The following is a 27286-nucleotide window of genomic DNA, read 5'->3' as shown; positions in this document are numbered from 1 at the left end:
CTCTTATGTTCTTATGTGACACAGAGTGTTGGACTGGATGGGCCATTGGCCTGATCCAACATGGCTTCTCTTATGTTCTTATGTGACACAGAGTGTTGGACTGGATGGGCCATTGGCCTGATCCAACAGGGCTTCTCTTATGTTCTTATGTGACACAGAGTGTTGGACTGGAGGGGCCACTGGCCTGATCCAACAGGGCTTCTCTTATGTTCTTATGTGACACAGAGTGTTGGACTGGAGGGGCCACTGGCCTGATCCAACATGGCTTCTCTTATGTTCTTATGTGACACAGAGTGTTGGACTGAATGGGCTGCTGACCTGATCTAACATGGCTTCTCTTATGTTCTTACGGTCTTAACTGACGGCAGTTTTGTATGTTCACAGAGAGAGAGAGAGAGAGAGTTAGACTAATGACATCCCATCAGTGAATAGCACAAAAAAATCTGGCTAGATGCTGCCTTTGCTGATCCTGAAAAGGCAAACTCCAGGGCAGTGTGGGATGAGGTGGTTACAGAGAACTTGTAAAGAGATCTGGGTTCAGCCCTCAGCATCTCCCGTTAAAGAATCTCAGGAACCAGGTGCTGAGACAAACCCTGCTCTGCCCTGCTGAGCAAAATGGACCAACGGTCTGATTCAGTATTAGGCAGCTTCACGCATTCACTGTTATGCCCAACAATTGCAGGTTTCTTTGAAAAATAACCACTGGTTACCACTGTTATCTGCCAACAAAAGTCCGTATAGTCAAAGCGATGGTATTCCCAGGAGTAACGTATGGCTGTGAGAGCTGGACCATAAGGAAGGCCGAGCGCAGAAGAATAGATGTTTTTGAGATGTGGTGCTGGAGAAGACTCTTGAGAGTCCCTTGGACTGCAAGAAGATCCAATCGGTCAGTCCTAAGGGAAATCAACCCAGACTGTTCCCTGGAAGGTCAGATGCTGAAGCTGAAGCTAAAATCCTAAGGTCAGATGCTGAAGCTAAAATCCTTTGGCCACCAAAGGAGAAGGGAGCACTCACTGAAGAAGACGCTGATGCTGGGAAAGACAGAAGGCAAAAGAAGAAGGGGGCGGCAAAAGAGGAGATGGCTGGACAGCGTTACTGATGTAACAAACACGAATTTGAGCAGACTTCGAAGGATGGTGGAAGACAGGAGGGAGGGCCTGGTGTGACTTGGTCCAGGGGGTCGCAAAGAGTCGGACTCAGCCGTACGACTGAATAACAACACCACTGTTATCGGAAACTTTCACAAAGGATGCATCTGCACATTGGAGGATATTGACCTACTGTTGTGTTATAGCTGGGATGGCCAAACTGTGGCTTGGAGAGCCAGTTTGGTGTAGTGGTTAAGTGTGCGGACTCTTATCTGGGAGAACCGGGTTTGATTCCCCCCTCCTCCACTTGCAGCTGCTGGAATGGCCTTGGGTCAGCCATAGCTCTGGCAGAGGTTGTCCTTGAAAGGGCAGCTGCTGTGAGAGCCCTCTCCAGCCCCACCCACCTCACAGGGTGTCTGTTGTGGGGGAGGAAGGGAAAGGAGATTGTGAGCCGCTCTGAGACTCTTCGGAATGGAGGGCGGGATATAAATCCAATATCTTCTTCTTCTTCATATGCAACTTTTCCACCCATATTGTGCAGCTCTCGAAGCCCCCCCCCCCCCCACACTCCGTCAGCCAGCTTGGAGAAGGAATTTCTCCTGGAGAAGTCACTTCTCCAAGCCAAGTCAGCTGGCGGCTTGGAGAATGCATTTAAGGTTGCTTTCTTTCTGCTTCTCTCTCCCTCCCACTCTTTGCTTCCTTTCCACCATTCCTTCCTTCTGTCCTGTCTTGCAGCTCTCAAACATCTGACGTTCATGTCTTGTGGCTTTCAACGATCTGACGTTTATTCTCTGCGGCTCTTATGTTAAGCAAGTTTGGCCAGTCCTGTGCTATAGAAACATCCGCAACGGAATCTGCTTGTTTAGCCTGGATAATCCAGCTACAGAGTGTTGCTGCGTTGCTGCCTTAAGGCAGTATCCAATGATGCATGCATGCACCCAATGTGGCACCAAATGCTGCTAACAGGAGTAGAAGCAGAGCGACTGTAAAACCAGGTGTCCTTTCCAGACCCTTGGCCTACCTACAGTGGCTCCCGATTTGTTTCCAGGCACAATTCAAGGCACTGATCTTGATCTTTAAAGCCCTTTATGGTTTACTGAAGGGCCATAGGGTCCCTTATGAATCTACAAGGCTTTCTGTCACCACCTTCCACCTGCCGGTGAGGACTCTTATCTAGGAGAGCCAGGTTTGATTCCCTACTCCTTCACTTGCAGCTGCTGGAATGGCCTTGGGTCAGCCAGAGCTCTCTTATCTAGGAGAACCGGATTTGATTCCCCACTCCTCCACTTGCAGCTGCTGGAATGGCCTTGGGTCAGCCAGAGCTCTCTTATCTGGGAGAACCAGGTTTGATTCCCCACTCCTCCACTTGCAGCTGCTGGAATGGCCTTGGGTCAGCCAGAGCTCTCTTATCTGGGAGAACCGGGTATGATTCCCCACTCCTCCACTTGCACCTGCTGGAATGGCCTTGGGTCAGCCATAGTTCTCTTATCTGGGAGAACCGGGTTTGATTCCCCACTCCTCCACTTGCAGCAGCTGGAATGGCCTTGGGTCAGCCAGAGCTCTCTTATCTAGGAGAATCAGGTTTGATTCCCCACTCCTCCACTTGCAGCTGTGGGAATGGCCTTCGGTCAGCCAGAGCTCTCTTATCTGGGAGAACCGGGTTTGATTCCCCACTCCTCCACTTGCAGCTGCTGGAAGGGCCTTGGGTCAGCCATAGCTCTGGCAGAGGTTGTCCTTGAAAGCGCAGCTGCTGTGAGAGCTCTCTCAGCCCCACCAGCTGGGTGTTTGTTGTGGGGGAGGAAGGGAAAGCAGATTGTGAGCCGCTCTGAGACTCTGAAATTCAGAGTGAAGGGCAGGGTATCAATCCAGTATCGTCATCATCTTCATTGTTGATCCTTCCCTAACGTCCAATGTATTAATTAGTCTTTTTACATCTTTCAGATTTTAATTCTGCTTTTGTTTTAATGATATGTTGTGGTCAAGGATGAGAAGATGTAGGAAACGCACCTCATTCCTCTGCTTGGCTGCATGGAAATCCCGACACGGATCCCTTACCTTGGACCACCAGTCTTCCCTGGGCCGTCCTTCTCACTCGGGTGCCAGGCTTGTTAGCCGCACACACATATATCCCTGAATGCTGCACCGTGAGGTCAGAGATCATCAGGTTGCCCGTCCCGAGGACTTGAATTCCTTCCACGCCGATCGGCCGGCCATCTGCGGAAGAGCAAAGCAAATCAACTCACCACCAGTGTTCCCTCTAAGCTGAGTTAGTGTGAGCTAGCGCACACATTTTTAGCCTCCAGCTCACACATTTTTGTCTTAGCTCAGGAAAAATGGCCCCAGAGCACAATCATTGATGCAGGAGCTCACAACTTTAATGACAGTAGCTCACAAAGTAGAATTTTTGCTCGCAAGACTCTGCAGCGTAGAGGGAGCACAGCTCACCACGTGGTCTAGAAACGTCAAGGAACTTACCACCTCTGTGGCCATCAGCCCCAGTTTGGTGTAGTGGTTAAGTGCGTGGACTCTTATCTGGGAGAACCGGGTTTGATTCCCCACTCCTCCACTTGCACCTGCTGGAATGGCCTTGGGTCAGCCAGAGCTGTGGCAGAGGTTGTCCTTGAAAGGGCAGCTGCTGTGAGAGCCCTCTCCAGCCCCACCCACCTCACAGGGTGTCTGTTGTGGGGGGGAAGGTAAAGGAGATTGTGAGCCGGTCTGAGACTCTTTGGAGTAGAGGGCGGGATATAAATCCAATATCTTCATCTACCTCACAGGGTGTCTGTTGCGGGGGAGGAAGGGAAAGGAGATTGTTAGCCGCTCTGAGACTCTTTGGAGTGGAGGGTGGGATATAAATCCAATATCTTCATCTACCTCACAGGGTGTCTGTTGTGGGGGAGGAAGGGAAAGGAGATTGTGAGCTGCTCTGAGACTCTTCGGAGTGGAGGGCGGGATATAAATCCAATATCTTCATCTACCTCACAGGGTGTCTGTTGTGGGGGAGGAAGGTAAAGGAGATTGTGAGCCGCTCTGAGACTCTTCAGAGTGGAGGGCGGGATATAAATCCAATATCTTCATCTACCTCACAGGGTGTCTGTTGTGGGGGGGAAGGGAAAGGAGATTGTGAGCCGCTCTGAGACTCTTCGGAGTGGAGGGCAGGATATAAATCCAATTTCTTCTTCTTCTTCTTCTAAATTTAGTAGTGATTGTGGGGAATCACAGTTACAGCATGGCTGAAGAAGAAATTAAATGACAGTTAATTAGGTTAGAACGGGGTGGCCAAACTGCAGCTTGGGAGCCACACGTGGCTCTTTTGCGCATGTTGTATGGTTCTCAAAACTTCCATCGGCCATCTTGCAAAAGACATTTCTCTCTTTAAATCAATTCTCCAAGCCAAGCCAGCTGGCAGCTTTGAGAATGCATTTAAAATTAAAGTTGCTTTAAAATTAAAGTTGCTTTCTTACCACCTCTCTCTTACACATATACACATACACACACACAAAAATTATTTTTTTAAAAGAAATCTCTGTAGATTCCCAAGGTTTTTTGAAGGGGCCGGAGAGTTCATTGGAGCGTTAGTGAATTTCTGATTATCCGCAGCACAGCGACGCCTTAATTGTTTAAAAATGCTCTCTGAGATAATCTCCTGTAAATTAACTTTGCAATGAATTGCAAGGGGGAGGAGGGCACTTACTTGAACCCTGGAATTCTGCCCTGAAGGGTCCCAATACTCAGGGAGAAAGAGGGGAAACGGCTCTGCAAACTGCCAAGCCGGGGAACGTTAAGCAAGATCCCTTAAATCAGTTTTCCTCAAAAAAAAATCACACCCCGGATTACTTTCACTTTTAATTCAAAAACAAAAAAAAATGAAAGGGAGACTGTTGGAAGCCATTTTGGGTCACCCCAGGGGAGAGAAGTGTGGCATGAATGTAATACATTAAAGAACATAAGAACATATGAAGAGCCCTGCTGGGTCAGACCAGTTCATCTAGTCGAGCATCCATCTCACACACTGGCCAGCCAGTTCCAACAGGGCAGAGAGGCTGAGGCCTTCCCCTGAGAAGAACATCAGAAGAGCCCTGCTGGATCAGACCAGTGAGGGTCCATCAAGTCCAGCATCCTATCTCACACAGGGGCCGACCAGTTCCTCTGAGGGGCCAACAACAGGGCAGAGAGGCTGAGACCTTCATAACATCAGAAGAGCCCTGCAGGATCAGACCAGTGATGGTCCCTCTAGTCCAGCCTCCTGTCTCACACAGTGGCCAACCAGTTCCTCCGGAGGGCGAACAACAGAGCAGAGAGGCCAAGGCCTTCATAAAAACATCAGAAGAGCCCTGTTGGATCAGATCAGTGAGGGGTAGGGTTGCCAATCCCCAGGTGGGGACAGGGGATCCCCCGATTTGGAGGCCCTCCCCCCGCTTCAGAGTCGTCAGAAAGCGGGGTGGGGAGGGAAATGTCTGCTGGGAACTCCGTTATTCCCTATGGAGATTTATTCCCATAGAAAATCATGGAGAATTGATCCGTGGGTATCTGGGGCTCTGGGGGGGGCTGTTTTTTGAGGTAGAGGCACCAAATTTTCAGTACAGCATCTAGTGCCTCTCCCCAAAATATCCCCTAAGTTTCAAAATGATTGGACCAGGGGGTCCAATTCTATGAGCCCCAAAAGAAGGTGCCCCTATCCTTCATTATTTCCTGTGGAAGGAAGGCATTGAAAAGGTGTGCCGTCCCTTTCAATGTGATGGCCAGAACTCCCTTTGGAGTTCAATGATGCTTGTCACAGCTTTGATCTTGGCTCCACCCCTAATGTCTCCTGGCTCCACCCCTGAAGTCTCCAGATATTTCTTAAATTGGGCTTGGCAACCCTAGTGAGGGTCCATCTAGTCCAGCCTCCTGTCTCACACAGTGGCCGGCTAGTTCCTCTGTAGGGCCAACAACAGGGCAGAGAGGCCGAGGCCTTCCCTGATATGACCTTCTGGCTGTAGGATTCAGAGTTTTAGTGTCTCTGAATGCAGAGGTTCCCCTCAGTCACCATGGCTAGTAGCCACTGATAAACCTTTCCTCCATGAATCTATCTAATCCCCTTTTAAAGCATTTTATTCCTGTGCCATCACTACACTCTCTGGCAGCAAATTCCATATTTTAATCGCTTCTTTGTAAAGTAGTATTTCCTTTAAATAAACTCCTTGAGAGTACTTGGAAGGAGGGCAACTCTGAATATAAAACAACCCTCATACAAGTTATTCCCCCCTCCACAAAGTTCATTACTGGACACAAAAAGAAGATGAAGAAGATATTGGATTTATATCCCGCCCTATACTCTGAAGAGTCTCAGAGCGGCTCACAATCTCCTTTCCCTTCCTCCCCCACAACAGACACCCTGTGAGGTAGATGAAGATATTGGATTTATATCCCGCCCTCCACTCCGAAGAGTCTCAGAGCGGCTCACAATCTCCTTTACCTTCCTCCCCCACAACAGACACCCTGTGAGGTAGATGAAGATATTGGATTTATATCCCGCCCTCCACTCCGAAGAGTCTCAGAGCGGCTCACAATCTCCTTTCCCTTCCTCCCCCACAACAGACACCCTGTGAGGTAGATGAAGATATTGGATTTATATCCCGCCCTCCACTCCGAAGAGTCTCAGAGCAGCTCACAATCTCCTTTACCTTCCTCCCCCACAACAGACATCCTGTGAGGTAGATGAAGATATTGGATTTATATCCCGCCCTCCACTCCGAAGATTCTCAGAGCGGCTCACAATCTCCTTTATCTCCCCCCCCCCCCCCAACAACAGACACCCTGTGATGTGGGTGGTGCTGAGAGGACTCTCACAGCAGCTGCCCTTTCAAGGGCAACCTCTGCCAGAGCTATGGCTGACGCAAGGCCATGCTAGCAGGTGCAAGTGGAGTAGTGGGGAATCAAACCTGATTCGCCCAGATAAGAGCCCACACACTTCACCACTACACCAAACTGGGTCTCTGATTTGTATGTGAAATGTGAGGCAGACCCCTCTTCTTCTTTGATGGTACATCGGGGGGGGGGGGACCTCTGTAGAATGCTATAAAGAAAACGGAAGCTATTCTCAGAAACTTCCATTCTCCCTGGGCAGACACAATTTTCTCGCCACAAGGGCTGGGTGAAGCCGCTCGAAAAAGTTTGCTACTTACCGAGCCGGCTCCAGGAGACGATCGGCCGGGGGTTCCCCGTCGCCATGCATTCCAGGACGGCCGTTTGGTGCACCGTTAGAGTCAGGTTCTCCGGTCCGACGAGGATCATGGGATCCTTGTACACTGCAGAATGAGACCCTGTGCACAAAGGACAACGGTTAGTTGCTGAAACTAGGACAGTCCCTCATACCTTCATAGTCCCCCAGGAGATCCTTTCAGGACAGGGTTGTGCTACGAAGAGAGTCATCCCAGAACTGCGTGCCTGATTCTAAAAAGGGATGGGATGTTCACCAATGCAGGGTCACAGAGACCAGTTGCAGGAAGAAAGGACAAGACATATTGCATTGCACACTAGTGCGATATGTTATTTGCTTTGCCAGTTTGGTGTAGTGGTTAAGTGCGTGGACTCTTATCTGGGAGAACCGGGTTTGATTCCCCACTCCTCCTCCACATGGAGCTGCTGGGTGACCTTGGGTCAGTCACAAGTTGTCTCAGAGCTGTTCTCTCAAGAGCAGTTCTCTCAGAGCTCTCTCAGCCCCATCTACTTCGCAGGGGCTCCATTCCCTTCCTCTCCCCGCAACAGCACACTGTGAGGTAGGTGGGGCTGAGAGAGCTCTGAGAGAACAGCTCTTTCAAGGACAACTCCAGCAAGAGCTCTGGCTGACCCAAGGCCATTCCAGCAGCTGCAAGTGGAGGAGTGGGGAATCAAACCCAGTTCTCCCAGATAAGAGTCCGCACACTTCACCACTACACCAAACTGGCTGTCTCATTTATTGCCCAAACTATCTTACTGTGATGTCTGAATGCAGTTTAAGCTTCCTAGTTTGAGCCCCTGCATTTCTAACACTGTGCATAACTCCTCTGAGAAACATCTTTGCTCTTCTGATCTGAGAAACGGTAGCTTTAAACTGCTCACACGATGTCCATGTGCTCTTTTGGGCCTGGCTTCCCCCCGTGGCACAGAGTGGTAAAGCTGCAGTACTAAGCTCTGCTCACGACCTGAGTTAGATCCGGGCAGAAGCTGGGCTCAGGTAGCCGGCTCGAGGTTGACTCAGCCTTCCATCCTTCCGAAGTCGGTCAAATGAGTCCCCAGCTTGCTGTGGGGAAAGTGTAGATGACTGAGGAAGGCAATGGCAAACCACCCTGTAAAAAGTCTGCTGTGAAAACAATGTGAAAGCAACGTCACCCCAGAGTTGAACACGACTGGTGCTTGCACTTTTTTCCTGCCAGCAGTTTGCCTACCTGTCCACAGGAGAACCTCTTGAGATATTTCAACCTTAGATTTCACAACAGCCCAATCTGGCTCTGCTACCCACCAGAAAGCAAAACAGCATTTGCATTGCTTGCCAATGCACATAAGGAATGCTCTTTCGAAGGCTGGCAGAGTCACGCATAAGAGTTGGAGTCCAATTTCTAGGGGTTGAAGCGGTCGGGTTCAGTGACACAGGAGGGAGCTGTCATGGGCTAAGTGGGTGTCGGCACCGAAGAAAGGTGGCAGATAATGCAGGAAACGGCTTTCGAGAGGGAATGAGGAGGATACAGGAAGCTCTCCCATTCTTCCAAGGACATGAAATGTTTATTTTGTTGGGTGAAAATGATGTTCTGCAGAACGCAGGCTCCTCTTTACCCCGGAAGCCACTGCCAGCCAGACAGCTCTGCTGGGTATGAAGGCAAAGGCCTTCTCCTTCTCCGACTACAATGAGATTGCGCAAGGTGTTCGGAAAACAATCCATGGCAGGAGCCACATGTGGCTCTTTTGCACATATCGTGTGGCTCTCGAAGGCCCCCCACTGCCCCATCAGCTAGCACTTGTCTCTTTAAATCAATTCTCCAATCCAAGCCAGCCAGCCATTTGGAGAAATCATTTAAAGTTTAAGTTGCTTTCTTTCCACCTCTCTCTCTCCCTAGTTTGGTGTAGTGGTTAAGTGTGCGGACTCTTAACCCGGAATACGCAATAAACATATACAATTCATCCACCGAAATAGATCCTTTTCCTTAGCGACCTAGAATAATTTGTGTATTCCATACTTTTCTGAAGGCTTGGTGCCATATAGAAATGAATTGGACTTAATTCATATTCAGTTGGACTTTACTGATGGAAAATATCTGAGTTTAGTTTGGAAATAGTTATTTTTTCAGGCCGCTGATACATGGAGCTTTGGGTTTTTTCTCCACACTCCTTTTACCATGTGACTCTTTGGTTGCTTGCACAGTGGAGAGCAGCACGTGGGCTCTTCGGTCTGACCGCCACTGCCCATTTGCCCTCCAGCAGAACTGTTCTCATCCAAGAATCTGGAGGTGAGGGTCAGGCTGCAGAATCCCAGGAAGGCCACCGAGAAGCAAGCGAACATTACCGAGCAAAGAGTTTGAGGAATTTCAACCATCTACTTACTTGCCCCTGGCAAAACAGATCTGTACACCTGCGAGGAGCAAGCCGCACAGTCCTGTTGTTTTTTAAAAGTCTGTGGAAGTCCTCTCAGCCTCACCGTGGCACAAAAAGGTGTGGGGATTCTATGGGCTAGCAAAACTAACTGAGAATCTCAAACGCTTTGAACATCCAAATGCCGATGTTAATTTTGTAAGTTTATGGTTTCCGATTTTAGAATTCTTAGTGACTCAACAGGATATTCCTAAGCACGTTGATGCTTTGTGTTTGTGGTAATAGGGTCAGTAACAACTTTTGGTTCCTTTCTAGGCTTATATTAATTGCTGTAACTGTAACTATAACATACAGTATGTGCTGTTATAGAACAAAGCAGTAGACAAGCGCACCTTTAAGACTGTGGAGAAACGCCATCTGAGAGTGTTGGTGCTTCATCCAAAAAGGCAGGGATCAGTAAATCCATTCAGCCGGCTTTGTAGCCTTCCCCTCACTCCCCCCCTCCCTTCCAGAGCCAAACCAACAACGCTAGGGGGAAAGTCTCCTAGAGAGGCAGGAAGGGCTGTTGTTCTTGCCATGTGCCAGGCAGGAAGAGAGTGTCAGTTTTGCAGCAGGCGCTCGGGAAGGGAGGCTGCTTGGCTGTGAGCTCCTGCCTGGGAGGCTCCAGGCAGCAAGGCAACGTAAGTAATTCTCAAGACAGGACAAGTCTAGACCAGGGACAATACGATGCGTTTAAAAACCACCTTTATTTTGTTATGCTGTTTGCTGTGCTTTGCTGTGCGGTGCTGTGCGGTGCTAACTTTTTAAAGGCAACTGTTTTTGGTTTGTTTTTCTTTTCCTATCTTTTTCTCTTTTTAAATAAATATATTTTTACTGTTTAAATGCTGGCAATCAATCTCTGTACCACATAGATCCCCAGACCGCTTTAGACCACGCTGTTTTTGAGAAGGGGGCCCCGGGGAAGGGGGAAGGCAAGCAGTTGGATAAGGTGCCAATCCTCCAGGGGTGCCCCCAAAGAAGCGCTGAGGTCTCTGTGAAACCCTAGTGCAGGGTGGCAGAGGACCTTGAGGCCTGGCCTCACAGCTGGAGAGGGGGATTGGGAGTCCTGTTCCTCTCAATCTGAACCCCGGGACTGAGCAGGTGGTGGCAGCGCGCCCAAGGGGCAGGAGGAGAAATAGCTCCCTCCAGGAGTTGGCGACTCAATAGGGAGCTGACGGGACCGGGTCTGAAGGCAGAATCGGGCCGGTTCCGCCACACTTGGCGGCAGCGGTGGGATGAGAACAAACAGAGAACTTGATTGGCCAGGCATTTTTGCTTTTTGATACGTGCAAGCACCCAGAGGAAGCAACAGCGGTTTTGTTTTCTTTTCGGGTCAACTGGAGTAGGGAAAGTTTAGCTAGTTAGGATGGAGCGTGCTAAGAAACTGGAAATCCTGAAGATGACAAAGCCACAGCTCCAGGAAGAGTGCACAAAGCAAGAGCTGGAGTGTGACAACCTGACTGTAGTAGATATGCAAGTCCTCCTGTTGGAGCATCTTGAGCATGCAGGGGCACCTGCAAAAGTGGCCCCCACCCAGTCAGAAGCAACCTTGCGGCTACAGATGGAACTGGAGAGAATGCGTATCGAGGCGGACCGAGACCGCAGACGGGAGGAAGCTGAAGTCCGCAGACAGGAGGAACGAGAGAGAGAGGAACGACAAGCAGAGAGGGATGCAGTCCGCAGACGGGAGGAAAGAGAAAGAGAGGAACGACAAGCAGAGAGGGATGCGATCCGCAGACAGGAAGAAGCAGAGATCCGCCGGCAGGAAGAAAGAGAGAAAGCTGATATCCGCAGACGGGAGCAGGAAGAGCAACGTCGCCATGAGCTTGAGGTGCTACGTCTGGAAGCTGAACTAAGCAAAGAGATCCAAGTCACCCCCAAAGACTTTGCAGTGTACCAAGAGGGAGAAGACCCCTCCATGTACCTCTCCAACTTTGAGAGGGCAGCCAAACAGTGGGGGATTGCAGAGGAGGACTATATGTCTTACCTCTGTAGCAACCTGACTGGAGAGCTTTCAGCCATCTATTACAGCATGCCTATGGAAGATGGGGGGATAACTTTTGCGGCCTATAAAGCCACTGTGTTTAAAAGGTTTAAACTGGGGCCAGACCACTCCCGAAAGCAGTTCAGGGGTTTGGCTCCACAAGAAGGTAAATCCTATTCTGAATGTGGGGTAATGAAGGAACAGACAGTTCCAGTGTTATTGGGCCGGGATTTGTTGGTGGGCCAGTACTCTATCAATGCTGTAACCCACAGCCAAACCCTCAGGGGAAGGTGGGAGGAGGAAGGCAACTTTAAGGAAGCCACCTCACCACCAACCAGGGAGGGGGAAATAACCCAGGTTACTGAGGACGAAGAGAGGGCAGTCACCCAGGAGGAGGAGGACCAGCCTGTCTCAAGCCCTGGAGTAGGGTGTTCCCAAGGGGAAGAGGGGTGTAGCTTTCCCCAAGTGCAGCAAGAGGCTGTGGATGTTCCTAGCGAGGAAGGGAACCTGTCTAGCATAAAGGATGTGCATGCTGAAGAGACCAAGGTGGAGAGTGGAGATTTCACAGGAGGTTCTGAGAGCAGCAAGGCTAATGTGGGCTCAGAGGAGCACATAGCTGGAGGCTTGGGGGAACGGGAGCGGTTCCAGAAGGGGGTCCGGAGCGGCCTTAGGTTGGAACCGGTTCACCAAGTAGCTGTGGATCAGGAAGTGGGATCGTCCGAGACGCTCTCAAAACAGGTCGTCTTGAAGCAGGGCAGACAGGAATCCTGGGAAGCTGTGGAACCTTCCAGGCAGGAAGGGGGTCAGTTTGGTAGTGCTGGAAAACCAACCGAGGGGACGGAGAACCCAAGCCAAACCCTCAGGGGAAGGTGGGGGGAGGAAGGCAACTTTAGGGAAGCCACCTCACCACCAACCAGGGAGGGGGAGGACCAGTCTGTCTCAAACCCTGCAGGAGGGTGTGCCCAATGGGAAGAGGGGTGCCAATTTCCGCAAGGGCAGCAGGATGCTGTGGGACCTTCCAGGCAGGAAGAAGCCCAGTTGGTTGACACTGAAAAACCAACTGAGGGGGCGGAGAACCCAGATCAAACTTTGGCTGAGTGTTCTGGAAACAGTGGGACTAGGGGTGGCTTGAAGGAACAGATGATAGGAAGTCTGGGGGAGCCAGAAATGTTCCTGTCTGAGGTTCAAAGTGACCCTAGGCTGGAAACACTGTGTGAGGTGGCAAGGGACCAGAAAGTGGAGTTCGCAGAAGCTGAGACAGGGGATAGGGTGTTGGCTTTCCTGCCACTTCATACTGGTGAATGGAAAGTGGAATGGGAGGGACCCCATGTGATTGTGGATGGCCTAGACGAGGCTACTTATGTGGGGGCTATGGAGAAAATGGGAAAGGCAGTTAAAGTGGTGCAGGTGAATGTACCACAGCCAGTCTCTGCGAGGTCCATGGTGTTGCATAGAGGTAGGAAGGAAGGAGACAAAAAGAAGCTGGGACAGCAATTGTTTGGAGCCCCAGAGGTGGTTTTCTGGGAGGTCAGAGTGGACAGAGGGAACATTCCACCAATGAGGGATAAAGAAGCAACTGTGTGGGAACTGGGCAGTTTCCAACTTCAGATGTGGGGCCAGGAATTTGCTCCTTTGATGGGCCACTCACCCCAGCCACAGCAGCAACGGAGGGAGAGCACCAAACTCCAGAGGTGGTCCTGGGAGACGGAGGAGTACATCTTAAAGACTGGACATTCCTTCTGAATGCAGCATGCAACGTTTTGTCCAGAAAGGACATGAGCACCTAGGGTGCTGGACTTTGTGTATTATTGGAGAAATACCTGAATGTTTGTGTAATGTTTGTGTAATATTTTGGTTAATGGGTTTCTCCTTGTTTGTTTGGATTCTGCTACGGGGTCACCTCTGTAGGAGGCAACCCCTCCGGCTCAGAATTTAAGGAGGGGGACGTGTGGAGAAACGCCATCTGAGAGTGTTGGTGCTTCATCCAAAAAGGCAGGGATCAGTAAATCCATTCAGCCGGCTTTGTAGCCTTCCCCTCACTCCCCCCCTCCCTTCCAGAGCCAAACCAACAACGCTAGGGGGAAAGTCTCCTAGAGAGGCAGGAAGGGCTGTTGTTCTTGCCATGTGCCAGGCAGGAAGAGAGTGTCAGTTTTGCAGCAGGCGCTCGGGAAGGGAGGCTGCTTGGCTGTGAGCTCCTGCCTGGGAGGCTCCAGGCAGCAAGGCAACGTAAGTAATTCTCAAGACAGGACAAGTCTAGACCAGGGACAATACGATGCGTTTAAAAACCACCTTTATTTTGTTATGCTGTTTGCTGTGCGGTGCTGTGCGGTGCTAACTTTTTAAAGGCAACTGTTTTTGGTTTGTTTTTCTTTTCCTATCTTTTTCTCTTTTTAAATAAATATATTTTTACTGTTTAAATGCTGGCAATCAATCTCTGTACCACATAGATCCCCAGACCGCTTTAGACCACGCTGTTTTTGAGAAGGGGGCCCCAGGGAAGGGGGAAGGCATGCAGTTGGATAAGGTGCCAATCCTCCAGGGGTGCCCCCAAAGAAGCGCTGAGGTCTCTGTGAAACCCTAGTGCAGGGTGGCAGAGGACCTTGAGGCCTGGCCTCACAGCTGGAGAGGGGGATTGGGAGTCCTGTTCCTCTCAATCTGAACCCCGGGACTGAGCAGGTGGTGGCAGCGCGCCCAAGGGGCAGGAGGAGAAATAGCTCCCTCCAGGAGTTGGCGACTCAATAGGGAGCTGACGGGACCGGGTCTGAAGGCAGAATCGGGCCGGTTCCGCCACAAAGACCAACTAAGTTTTATTTAGAATGTAAGCTTTCGTATGCTCTTAAGCAGACTTCATCAGACAAAATGGGAATGGCACGCGAAACTTCTCTTGAGAAACCATGCCCTCTATTTAAACTAACAAAGCCAGAATGTTACCTAGATTTATGGCACTTCACAGCTACGACAGCAGTCTGCTTTTTATCACCCCCTATTTGTGATTCTTTTAATCTACTAAAAACATTGCCATGATTCCACACTGCCAATTCTTGTGGTATATTGCTCTGTTATATGTGTTATCCCCTCCCTACTCTCATAATTATTTTGATAATTTATACTTCAACATCAGAACTTTTTTTAATAGCAGGAACTCATTTGCATATTAGGCCACACCCTCTTGATGTAGCCAATCCTCCAAGAGCTTACAGGGCTCTTAGTACAGGGTCCAGAGATAGAATGCTAGCAGGGGCTCATTTGCATATTAGGCCACACACCCCTGATGGAGCCAACCCTCCAAGAGCTTACAGGGCTCTTAGTACAGGGTCCAGAGATAGAATTCTAGCAGGGGCTCCTTTGCATATTAGGCCACACACCCCTGATGGAGCCAACCCTCCAAGAGCTTACAGGGCTCTTAGTACAGGGTCCAGAGATAGAATTCTAGCAGGGGCTCCTTTGCATATTAGGCCACACCCCCTGATGGAGCCAACCCTCCAAGAGCTTACAGGGCTCTTAGTACAGGGTCCAGAGATAGAATTCTAGCAGGGGCTCCTTTGCATATTAGGCCACACCCTCTTGATGTAGCCAATCCTCCAAGAGCTTACAGGGCCTACTGTAAGCTCCGAGAGGATTGGCAACATAAGGGGTGTGTGGCCTAATATGCAAAGGAGTTCCTGCGACAAAAAAAAAAGCCCTGTTCATCAATATCGTTTGTTATACCTTTAAAACAATAAAAATGTTAATTTTAAAAAAGCCTTTGGATGGGGCAGCAGAGCGGAGGAGGGGGAAGAGGGAAAACCAGACAGGATAAGGCAACTAGAATGATTAAAGGTTTGGAACACTTTTCCTATGAAGAAAGGTTAAAACGCATGGGGCTCTTTAGCTTGGAGAAACGACACCTGATGGGTGACATGATAGAGGTTTACAAGATGATGCATGGGATGGAGAAGGCAGAGAAAGAAGTACTTTTCTCCCTTTCTCACAATATGAGAACTCATGGACACTGAATGAAATTGCTGAGCAGTCAAGTTAGAATGAATAAAAGGAAGTCCTTCTTCACCCAAAGGGTGATTAACGTGTGGAATTCACTGCCACAGGAGGTGGTGGAGCTACAAGCATAGCCAGCTTCAAGAGGGGATTGGATAAGCATCTGGAGCAGAGGTCCATCAGTGGCTATTAGCTACAGCGTATTTTTGGCTGTAGCTATTAGCTACAGCGTGATGCTCTGTATTCTTGGTGCTGGGGGGGGGGCACAATGGGAGGGCTTCTAGTCCTGGCCCCACTAATCAGCCTCCTGATGGCACCTGGTTTTGGGGGCCTCTGTGTGACACAGAGTGTTGGACTGGATGGGCCACTGGCCTGATCCAACATGGCTTCTCTTATGTTCTTCTGTGACACAGAGTGTTGGACTGGATGGGCCACTGGCCTGATCCAACATGGCTTCTCTTATGTTCTTCTGTGACACAGAGTGTTGGACTGGATGGGCCACTGGCCTGATCCAACATGGCTTCTCTTATGTTCTGTATGTGGCTGTATATTTAATCTGATTAAGGCAGCTTTGATTCTCACAGCCCAAAAATCTTCTTGGTCTCTGAAGTGCTCCTGAACTCAAATATTTGCTCTTCTACTGAAGGACAACATGGCCACCCAACTGAAACTGATTTGATCTTGTAGTTGTATGTGATGACAAACAGCCCCGCGCTGAGTCCTGAAACTTCAAAAGGGAGCTGTATCACTTCCAGTTTGGTATAGCGGTTGCATGGTCTCTCATCTGGGAGAACTGGGTTTGATTCCCCACTCTTCCACTTGCAGCTGCTAGAATGGCCTTGGGTCAGCCATAGCTCTCGCAGGAGTTGTCCTTGAAAGGGCAGCTTCTGGGAGAGCTCTCTCAGCCCCACCTACCTCACAGGGTATTTGTTGTGGGGGAGGAAGGTCAAGGAGATTGTAAGCCGCTCTGAGACTGATTCAAAGAGAAGGGCAGGATATAAATCCAATATAATCATAAGCTTCTTCTTCTGCTTCTTCTTCTCCTCCCATGGTTTGTGCTGTTCCATTTCCCAATTCGACAGGAGAAAATTTACTGCACAGTCTCTTCGTGGAAATGTCACGCCCTTCTAAGCCCTGTCTCCTACCATCTCAGACACCAGAATTATATTTATTCCTCCATTTCCCATAAGCTCAGAAACAGGCACAACATCCGGTACCAAGTTCAACATCCAGGGCATGTCGGCTGTCTTTTATTTTACAAGCAAGCTTCTAGCCCTCAAAGCCAGCGGGGCACAATTGGTCAGAGGACAACCAATCCGTGTTGTGCATCCATCTCTGTTCAGGACTTAAAGAAACAGAAAGAATTCTGCACCATTTCTTAAATCCGAACAACCCATGCAAGCCACAGAATTCAAGGTTCTATCTAGCTTATTGCTGTAGAAAGAGTCTGGTCAAAGCAATTTCTATAAGTTATGCAGGTAACGAGGATTCAGGATCCTTGACGGCTCACTATGCCTCTCCTACAATATGATAAATTATGCAAACCATAAGCGAAATAGATCCAGGTGGATAGCCGTGGTGGTCTGAAGCAGCAGAACAAAGCAGGAGTCAAGTTTCACCTTTAAGACCAACCAACTTTTATTCAGAATGCAAGCTTTCATGTGCATTAACACTTCTTCAGATGAGGAATGAGGTATAGTGAGCAGAGCTACATATAGCTTGCGGGGTTTAGGATGCAAAGTGGTACCAAGTTAAAATCCAAAAGCTATAGTATTTCACTGTTCTGCTATTGGATTTTAACTTTGTACCACTTTGCATTCTAAACCCCACTAGCTACACGTAGCTCTGCTCGCTGCACCTCATTCCTCGTCTGAAGAAGTGTGCATGCACACGGAAGTTTACATTCTGAAGAAAAGTTTGTTGGTCTTAAAGGTGAAACTTGACTCCTGCTTTGTTCTATAAGCAAAATACAAGCGGTAAACGAATGGAAATACCGTATTTTTTGACCATAAGACGCACTTCCCCCCCCCCCCAAAAAAGTGGGGGAAAGTGTGTGCGTCTTATGGAGCGAATGTACGTACCTTCCTCCGGGGGGGGGGGGGATCCGTTGCCTCCGCCTCCGATCCCGGCGCTTCCCCCGCGCCTGCCTGCCTGGCTCCAGCTCTGATGCTTAAAGCAAGCGCCAGGATCGCTCCCTCCGCCCTCCGATCCCGGCGCTTGCTTTAAGCATCAGAGCTGAAGCCAGGCAGACAGGCACGGAGGAAGCACCCACCCCCTCCGCAAACCCAGCGCTTTGCAAGCGCCGGCTGTGGAGCGAGCAGCGTGCTTCCTCGTGCCTGTCTGCCTGGCTTCAGCTCTGATGCTTAAAGCAAGCGCTGGGATCGGAGGGCGGAGGGAGCGATCCTGGTGCTTGCTTTAAGCGTCAGAGCTGGAGTCAGGCAGACAGGCACGGAGGAAGCACGCTGCCCCCTCCGCAGCCAGCGCTCGCGAAGCGCTGGGTTTGCGGTGGGGGCAGCGTGGAGCGATCCCAGCGCTTGCTGGAAGAAGCTGGAGCCAGGCAGGCAGGCGCGGGGGAAGCGCCGGAATCGAGGCGGAGGCAGCGGATTGCCCCCCAGGAGGAAGGTGCGTCCTATCGTCCGGAGCGCCTTATGCTCCGAAAAATACGGTAAATGTAAGTCGTTCTTAATTGAAACAGAATTGAGCTTTTTCTGGGTACACAAAAACAAGTCTCTTATTTTAGTATGGAGCATATGCATAATACTGTCTCCAGAACTATAAACGAAGTGTGATGGGGAGGGAACTATAAAACCCTCACGTAGGAAGAAACACTTTCTAGTTCAGACTTTGAGAAATGACAGGTGCAAAGGAAAGGGTAATTCGGACAGGGAATGAAGTCCATCCACTGACCGAGAAGCCTTGGTCATAAATGCTCTCCGGTGGGTCAGGTGAGAACGAGAACCTCTTTGACCCACCTGAAACAGTGAGATGGGCTTCCCGGCTGAACTTCACGCTGGCAATGTTGGTAGCCACACAGCGAAAAATCCCAGCATCGACCGCTCGCAGGCCGGTTATCTGCAAAACCCCTTTAGGGAGAAGTGTGTACCTACGAGAGACAGAAGACAGAATGAAACTTGCAAGCTGAAGAGACCGTGTTCCTGGGGCATTGCTGGGAAGACACATATAAACGAGGGGGGGGGGGGACACACCCAATGATAGATAAAAGAATAACCAAGCAACAACACACAAGGAAGGTGCAACCATCCTTACCTACAGCTCCAAGAAAAGCAGAAGACACAACTCTGGGACCAATTCCCCACTAGCCTTATGTTGCTCTCATGCTCCTCTCCTTCGCGGGGCTTCCGTCGGATCACACACTATGTGCCCCGGGGCTGCAACTTGCTCCACTTTTTTCGCGCAGCAAACAAGATCCTCTAAAAACCAGTTTCTGTTTGCCGCGTGAAAAAGGCAAAGAGGAAGAAGAAAAACTGTAGATTTATACCCTGCCCTTCTCTCTGAATCAGAGACTCGGAGCTGCTTACAATCTCCTATATCTTCTTCCTCCACAACAGACACCCGGTGAGGTGGGTGGGGCTGAGAGGGCTCTCCCAGAAGCTGCCCTTTCAAGGACAACTCTGCGAGAGCTACGGCTGACCCAAGGCCATTCCAGTAGGTGCAAGCGGAGGAGTGGGGAATCAAATCAGGTTCTCCCAGATAATAGTCCATGCACCTAACCACTACACCAAACTGGCTCTCTGGTGGCACTGCACCAAAGTGAGTTGCAGCCCGGGAGCAGAGAGTGTGAAATCCGACAGAAGCCTCACGGAGAAGAGGAACGTGAGAGCGGCATAAGGCTAGTGGGGAATCAGTCTCGCTTCGGGAAGGAAGGGGGAGGGAGACCTTGCTTTGCCAGGCTCTCTCAATCGCACAGCAGAGCTACTGAGCCAAACCTCTCTTCCTTCTATCGGCTGAAGCTTCTCCCCTGGATCCCAAGGGAGAGATACAAAGAAAGCATCTTTAAGGCGAATGAGTGGTAATGTTTTAAGTATGTTTTAAGGTTTGTTTGTTTTTTTAAAAAAATCTTTGTGTTTGTCTGTGTCCCTTAGAAAGTTTATATCTCTACTACCGAATCTTAAATAAATATACACATGGCCCAGCCCAACATGGTCTCATTTATGTCAGATTCGGCCCTCATAGCAAAATGAGCTTGATACCCTGACATAGGGTATGTTCCAGGATCATGTTCTCAGTCTATGCCTGAGAAGCCCAACTAGGGTTGCCAATTCGCAGGTGGAGGCAGGGGATCCCCGGGTTTGGAGGCCCACCCCCCACTTCAGGGTCATTAGAAAGCGGGGGGGGGGGGAAGAATGTCTCCTGGGCTCTCATTATTCCCTATGGAGAACGATTCCCATAAGGAATAATGAAGAATTGGTCTGCGGGTATCTTGGGCTCTTGGGGGGGGGGCGCGCTGTTTTTTGTGGTAGAAGCACCTAATTTGCAGCATAGCATCTGGTACCTCTCCTGAAAACACCCTCCCAGTTTCAAAAAGATTGAACCAGGGGCTCCAATTTTATGAGTCCAAAAGAAGACGCCCCTATCCTTCATTATTTCGTATGAAGGGAAGGTATTTAAAAGGTGTGTAGTTATGGGCAGAACTCCTTCTGGAGTTCAGTTATGCTTGTCACAGCCTTGCTCCTGGCTCCACCCCCATGTCTTCTGGCTCCACCCCCAAAGTTCCCAGATATTTCCTGAACTGGACTTGGCAACCCTAAGTTCAATTGATGCTATCCACCAGGGTTCTCAGCGTGGTGACCAGGAGTGCCAAGACGACCACTGACACCTTTCTGGGCGCCCCCCAAGTGTGTTTAGAAAGTGGGCAGGGTTAGGTGGGGCTTTTGCCTAGCAACGCTTCTGATAGGCCGCAAAGATTAAAAAGTGTCCTGTTAATCAGACCTTCTGTCTGAGTCTCTGAAATTTTACCTCAGTCTCTGAAATTTTATGACTAGCTCCACCCGCTGTGGCACCCATTTTGTAACTGGCTCCGCCTCCCGAGTCAGCCATTTGGGGATTGTGCCCACTGCCCTATGTCAGAATTCCAAAGGTGCCCTCAGGCTCATAAGGGGAGGGGACTCCTGCTATATAATCACCCTACAGCCCACGCTCCCTCTACACTGTAGAGTCTCGTGAGCAAAAATTCTAACTATTGTTAAAGTTGTGAGCAAGCAATCTGGCTACTGCATTCATTAGTTTGCTCTGGGGCCATCCCTCCTGAGCTAAGACAAAAATGTGTGAGCCGGAGGCTAAAAAATTGTGAGCTAGCTCACACTAACTCAGCTTGAAGGGAACACTGCCTGCAACATTCCACAAGTCTCTGCGACACACACAGAGCTCACAAGACAATCAGATATAGGAAGGTGTTTTCGAAAGTTCAAGTGCTACTTTGAGAGCACCTGAGACCCCCCCCCCCACCCGTTACTAATACCTGGCCCCCTTACCTGTCATTGTCTGTATCAATAGGGAGCTGGTTCTTCTTCCACAAGATCACAGGCTCTGGCAAGCCGCGGATCTGGCACTGGAACCGAGCGACGCCTCCTTCTTCCACCACTATGCTCTGGGGATGGACGTGGAAGTCAGACATAGCTGCAGGAAGATGGGAAGGGGGGAAAGAGAAATGAAACTTCGATGGTGGATAGCTTTTGCATTTGGAAAGCGAACGCTTTGCTCGGATGAGGCAACGTGCCAAAAATACCCACCTTGTGAAGATCGGGGCTTTTTTTGTAGCAGGACATCCTTTGCATATTAGACCGCGCCCCCCTGATGTATCCACTCCTCCAAGAGCTTACAGGACTCTTTGTACAGGGCCTACTGTATGTTCCAGGAGGATTGGCTACATCAGGGGTGTGTAGCCTAATATGCAAAGGAGCTCTTGCTAGAATTCCAAGCTCTTGGAGGATTGGCTACATCAGGGGTGTGTGGCCTAATATGCAAAGGAGCTCTTGCTAGAATTCCAAGCTCTTGGAGGATTGGCTACATCAGGGGTGTGTGGCCTAATATGCAAAGGAGCTCCTGCATTAATATGCAAAGCATTCCCCGCCACCTGTGACAATGAAGTTCATGCATAAATTACTCTTTCGGTGAAGAAGTACTTCCTTTTCTCTGTTCTAAGCCTAAAGGTAAAAGTAGTCCCCTGTGAAAGCAACATTCGTTTCGACTCTGGGGTGGCGTCGCATCATGACGTTTTCACAGCAGACTTTGCCATTGCCTTCCCCAGTCATCTACACTTTCCCCCCAGCAAGCTGGGTACTCCTTTTACCGACTTTGGAAGGATGGAAGGCTGAGTCAACCTGGAGCCAGCTACCTGAACCCAGCTTCCACCAGGATCGAACTCAGGTCGTGAGCAGAGAGCTCGGACTGCAGTACTGCAGCTTTACCACTCTGCGCCACGGGACTCTTCTACTGCTCATGAATTCATTGAGTGCCCGTAAGTTCTTGTATTGTGAGAAAAGGAGAAAAGTGCTTCTCTTTCAGACTTCTCTACCTTATGCATCATTTTGTAAAGCTCTATCTTGTCACCCCTCAAAGTTGTTTCTCCAGGCTAAAGAGCCTTAAGCCTCTTTAACCTTTCTTCACAGGCAAAGTGTTGCATTCCCTTAATCATTTTAGTTGCCCTTTTTAAAGGCTATATGCTTTCTTTGGAATACTGTGTGGAGTTACCAGAACTGTACACAGTATTCCAAATAAAGGCTAAGAACATAAGAGAAGCCATGCTGGATCAGGCCAATGGCCCATCCAGTCCAACACTCTGTATCACACAGTGGCCAAAAAAAACCAGGCACCATCAGGAGGTTCAACAGTGGGGCCAGAACACTAGAAGTCCTCCCCCTGCCCCCCATGTACCAAGAATTCAGAGCATCACTGCCCCAGACAGAGTTCCATCTATACCTTGCAGCTAATGGCCACTGGTGGACCTCTGCTCCAGATGTTTATCCAATCCCCTCGAAGCTGTCTATGCTTGTAGCTGCCACCACCTCCTGTGGCAATGAATTCCACGTGTTAATCACCCTCTGGGTGAAGAAGTACTTCCTTTTATCTGTTCTAACCCAACTGCTCAGCAATTCCATTGAATGTCCGTGAATTCTCATATTGTAAGAAAGGGAGAAAAGTACTCCTTTCTCTACCTTCTCTATCCCATGCATAAACTTGCAAACCTCTATCATGTCACTCCTCAGTCAACATTTCTCCAAGCTAAAGAGGCCCAAGCGTTTTAACCTTTCTTCATAGGTAAAGTGTTCCAACCCTTGGATCATTCCAGTTGCCCTTTTCTGCACTTTTTCCAATGCTATAATATCTTTGTTGAGATGGGGTGGACCAGAATTGTGCACAGTACTCCAAATGAGATATTGGATTTATATCCCGCCCTCCACTCCGAAGAGTCTCAGAGCGGCTCACAATCTCCTTTCCCATCCTCCCCCACAACAGACACCCTGTGAGGTGGGTGGGGCTGGAGAAGGCTCTCACAGCAGCTGCCCTTTCAAGGACAACCTCTGCCAGAGCTATGGCTGACCCAAGGCCATGCTAGCAGGTGCAAGTGGAGGAGTGGGGAATCAAACCCGGTTCTCCCAGATAAGAGTCCGCACACTTCACCACTACACCAGACTGGCCGCACCACAGATTGATACCGGGTGCAGGATGATCCTGGCTGATTTGATTTCAATGGGTCCACCAACAAACCGTCTGCGCTCTCAACTGTCCCTCAGCCCAAATCTCTGTGCAGTTCCTCTCTCTTCCTCCTTGACAACGTTCTTCCTCCCTGCAGGCTCTCACGCGGGCATACATGTGCGTGCCTAACGCCAATCTCCTTTCTTCCATGTCGACCATCGACAGCACATGTTCATCTCATTAAGAGGGAGGGTCTCCAAACCTGTCACGAAGGATCCATCACTCCTCCACAGGCTCCCATTGGGCTCCGACAGATGGGAGAGCCCCGATTCCCTTTCATACATTAAACATGCGGCGCATTAAACATGCGTCTCTCACGCCCCCTCTGTCATAAGCCTCAGCGAGCAAAACAAAAAAGGGTTCAGAAAGCACGACAAGGCAGTTGTGCTTCTAGGAGATCATCTAAACCCTCCCCTCTCCCCTCCCCCCCCCCCGGTCAATCTTGCACAAACAAAATCCAGTTTGGACTAGATTTTGCCAGAATTTGAGAGCAATTTATTAAATCAGGCAAGTGCCTCCAGCGCTAATTGCATTATAAGTGCCCCGAGACACTAACCAACCGGGGCAGGAGGCTGACAGAAACGCGGTTATTTTATTACTGCTTATCGTCATGATTCATTGTTATTGTCAAGCTCTTCTCATCCTAGGGGGAGCGAGACATCATCGCCCAGAACTCAGCTGTATCCTGAAGCTTAATTCCATAGGGCTACTTTTGAGTAAGTGTCCTTTCTGGGGTGGGGGCAGGACTCCAACTCCAGTTTTCAAGTTGCGTTCCAAGGGCAAGAGGGACGTTTGTCCCTTTCCCTTTCCATGATACAAGAACTCAGGGGGCACCCAATGAAGATGTTGGGGGGAAAAAGGCGCAGGCAGACAAAATTCTAACTACGTTCAGGGGCTCAGCATCCTCTTACGATCCCTGGGCCGAAAGAAGCTCGACTATCCACCATCAGAGCCAGAGCGTTCTCGATAATAGCGCCCGCTCTGTGGAATGCCCTCCCCGAAAAAATCAGGGCCCTGTGGGACCTGCCACAGTTCTGCGGGGCCTGTAAGACCAAATTGTTTAAACTCGCCTTCAACGGTTAATGGGGTGGTGGCTATTATTGCACAGCACCAACAATCTCACTGAAATCAGAAACTTGCCATCTTGAACTTTTAATGAATGGATTGATGATTAAGAACAGAAGAGAAGCCATGTTGGATCAGGCCAGTGGCCCCTCCAGTCCAACACTCTTTGTCACATAAGAACATAAGAGAAGCCCTGTTGGATCAGGCCAGTGGCCCCTCCAGTCCAACACTCTTTGTCACATAAGAACATAAGAGAAGCCCTGTTGGATCAGGCCAATGGCCCATCCAGTCCAACACTCTGTGTCACATAAGAACATAAGAGAAGCCCTGTTGGATCAGGCCAATGGCCCATCCAGTCCAACATTCTGTGTCACATAAGAACATAAGAGAAGCCATGTTGTATCAGGCCAATGGCCCATCCAGTCCAACACTCTGTGTCACATAATAACATAAGAGAAGCCATGTTGGATCAGGCCAGTGGCCCATCCAGTCCAATACTCTGTGTCACATAAGAACATAAGAGAAGCCATGTTGGATCAGGCCAGTGGCCCATCCAGTCCAACATTCTGTGTCACATAAGAACATAAGAGAAGCCCTGTTGGATCAGGCCAATGGCCCATCCAGTCCAACACTCTGTGTCACATAAGAACATAAGAGAAGCCATGTTGGATCAGGCCAATGGCCCATCCAGTCCAACACTCTGTGTCACATAAGAACATAAGAGAAGCCATGTTGGATCAGGCCAATGGCCCATCCAGTCCAACACTCTGTGTCACATAAGAACATAAGAGAAGCCATGTTGGATCAGGCCAGTGGCCCATCCAGTCCAACACTCTGTGTCACATAAGAACATAAGAGAAGCCATGTTGGATCAGGCCAGTGGCCCATCCAGTCCAACACTCTGTGTCACATAAGAGGAGCCATGTTGGATCAGGCCAATGGCCCCTCCAGTCCAACACTCTGTGTCACATAAGAACATAAGAGAAGCCATGTTGGATCAGGCCAATGGCCCATCCAGTCCAACACTCTGTGTCACATAAGAACATAAGAGAAGCCATGTTGGATCAAGCCAATGGCCCATCCAGTCCAACACTCGGTGTCACATAAGAACATAAGAGAAGCCCTGTTGGATCAGGCCAATGGCCCATCCACTCCAACACTCTGTGTCACACAGTGACCAAGAAACCCAGGTGCCATCAGAAGGTCCATCAATGGGGCCAGGACACTAGAAACCCACACACTGTTGCCCCTCCCAAGCGCCAAGAATACAGAGCAGGGGCGGCCACATGTGGCTCTTTCACACATATTGCGTGGCTCTCAAAGCCCCCACCGCCCCGCCAGCCAACTTGGAGAAGGCATTTGTCTCTTGAAAGCACTTCTCCAAGTCAAGCCAGCCAGCAGCTTGGAGAATGCATTTAAAGTAGCTTTCTTTCCACCTCTCCCCCCCTTCACCCATCTATTTGCCTTCCTCACTTCCTTCCTTCTCTCCTACATCTCACATTTATTTTATGCGGCTCATACGTTAAGCAAGTTTGGCCACCCCTGCCCTACAACTTGCTCCCAGAATTTTGCAAAGCATGAGAGTCCTAGGGCATTGAAAGCGTCAACGTTTGAAGATTCTAAGTTGGTCAATGACTTGCCTTGCCAAGGAATGGCCAGCTACATCACCCTGTCACAGGCATGGCTGCCAACTTCCAGGCGGAGCCTGGAAAGGTAAGAGAATTACAGCTCATTCCCACACATCTGAGATCAGTTCTCCTGGGGGAAAGAATGACTGCTTCGAAGGGTGGGTTCTATGGCATTAAACCCTGAGGGAGTCTCTCCCCTCCCCAAACACCACCATTGCTAGGCTCTGCCCCCCAAACCTCCTGGAATTTCCCAATCTGGAGCTGGCAGCCCTACGCAGGGGTCATTTTGTAGAAAAATAGGTGGTGGAGCTCATTAGCATAACTTATTAGCATATGCCCCTCTCCCAGCCAAAAGCAACCAGATGCAAGAAACGAGAGCCCCGGGCAAGCGAGGCCTGCATTGGCTGGCTAGGATCGATCCAGCCTGCCTAAGCAGGCCTCACTTGCCTGGGGCTCTCCTGGGCTGCCCCCCCACCCACCCAGTCAAAAGGCCAGCAAGCCACCCACCACCCAAATTCACTTAAGAAGTGGAGAAAGGGTGGCGTGGGCTTCTCCAGGGGTTCATGAGGGCTGCTGGGGGTGTGGCAAAGCCCCTGGTGGCTGGCTGGCTGCCCGCTTTCCTAATCCAGGGATTGCACCTACTATTCAATAGACAAGGTAGGTGGGGAGAAGGAGGGGGAACCTTCAGAAAGGTTCGGGAGCTGGGCTCCTGTGAGCTCCTGCTGAATCTGAGGCCTGGCCCTAAGGGAAATAACCAAACAAATATTCTAGTCATGTGAGCTCATTGATTTAAAGGTTTCCTAGGACAACAGAGGGTGAAGAGCTCAAGCAGAATATTACTTCTCTAGTAATAAAGTTTATTGTGTATGGCCACTGGCCTTTGATATTACTCTCCAGGAATCCCTGGTACGGTAGTCCTGAAGTTAACGAAAGAATTACCCAGAAGGCAAGCTGGATAACTGCAAGAGTCTGAAGTAGAGAGCTGTATCCTTATCCTCATTCAATAATATCATCTCTAGCGGCTGAAATTTCTGGAATAACAGGGGTAGCGATATTTACCATGCATAAAACATGGAGGGGGGGCATCAATAATTCAACGACAAAATGTTAAGTCAGAAGTGGCTCTGCCGTGACCCTGAAAGCATCCTTCTGGGTCAGATGCCAGGGAAATGCCCCCGTTTTTGCCAAAGCAAATAGTTCTTAGGGATTGAGTGCAAAATTCATGCCCTGAAAGTAAATGGGCATTC

General features: G+C 49.7%; 1 protein-coding gene across 2 annotated transcripts in view; it reads right to left on the bottom strand.

Moving 5' to 3' along the window:
- Positions 1-27286, bottom strand: part of IGDCC3 (immunoglobulin superfamily DCC subclass member 3) — a 144505-nt gene that overhangs the window by 40516 nt on the left and 76703 nt on the right. For both annotated transcript variants that reach the window (XM_060260250.1, XM_060260251.1), the window contains exons 2-5: positions 21123-21267; positions 18603-18733; positions 7253-7390; positions 3144-3302 (exon numbers count right to left, since the gene is read on the bottom strand). In XM_060260250.1, the coding sequence (XP_060116233.1) occupies positions 3144-3302; positions 7253-7390; positions 18603-18733; positions 21123-21265 (571 nt within the window). In that variant the 5' untranslated portion in view covers positions 21266-21267. The remainder of the gene's footprint in view (positions 1-3143; positions 3303-7252; positions 7391-18602; positions 18734-21122; positions 21268-27286) is intronic.

This window comes from Heteronotia binoei, chromosome 19, assembly GCF_032191835.1.
Source record: "Heteronotia binoei isolate CCM8104 ecotype False Entrance Well chromosome 19, APGP_CSIRO_Hbin_v1, whole genome shotgun sequence".
NCBI lineage: Eukaryota > Metazoa > Chordata > Lepidosauria > Squamata > Gekkonidae > Heteronotia > Heteronotia binoei.
Note: the sequence above shows the minus strand (reverse complement) of the source record. Positions and strands in the feature narration are given on the sequence as shown.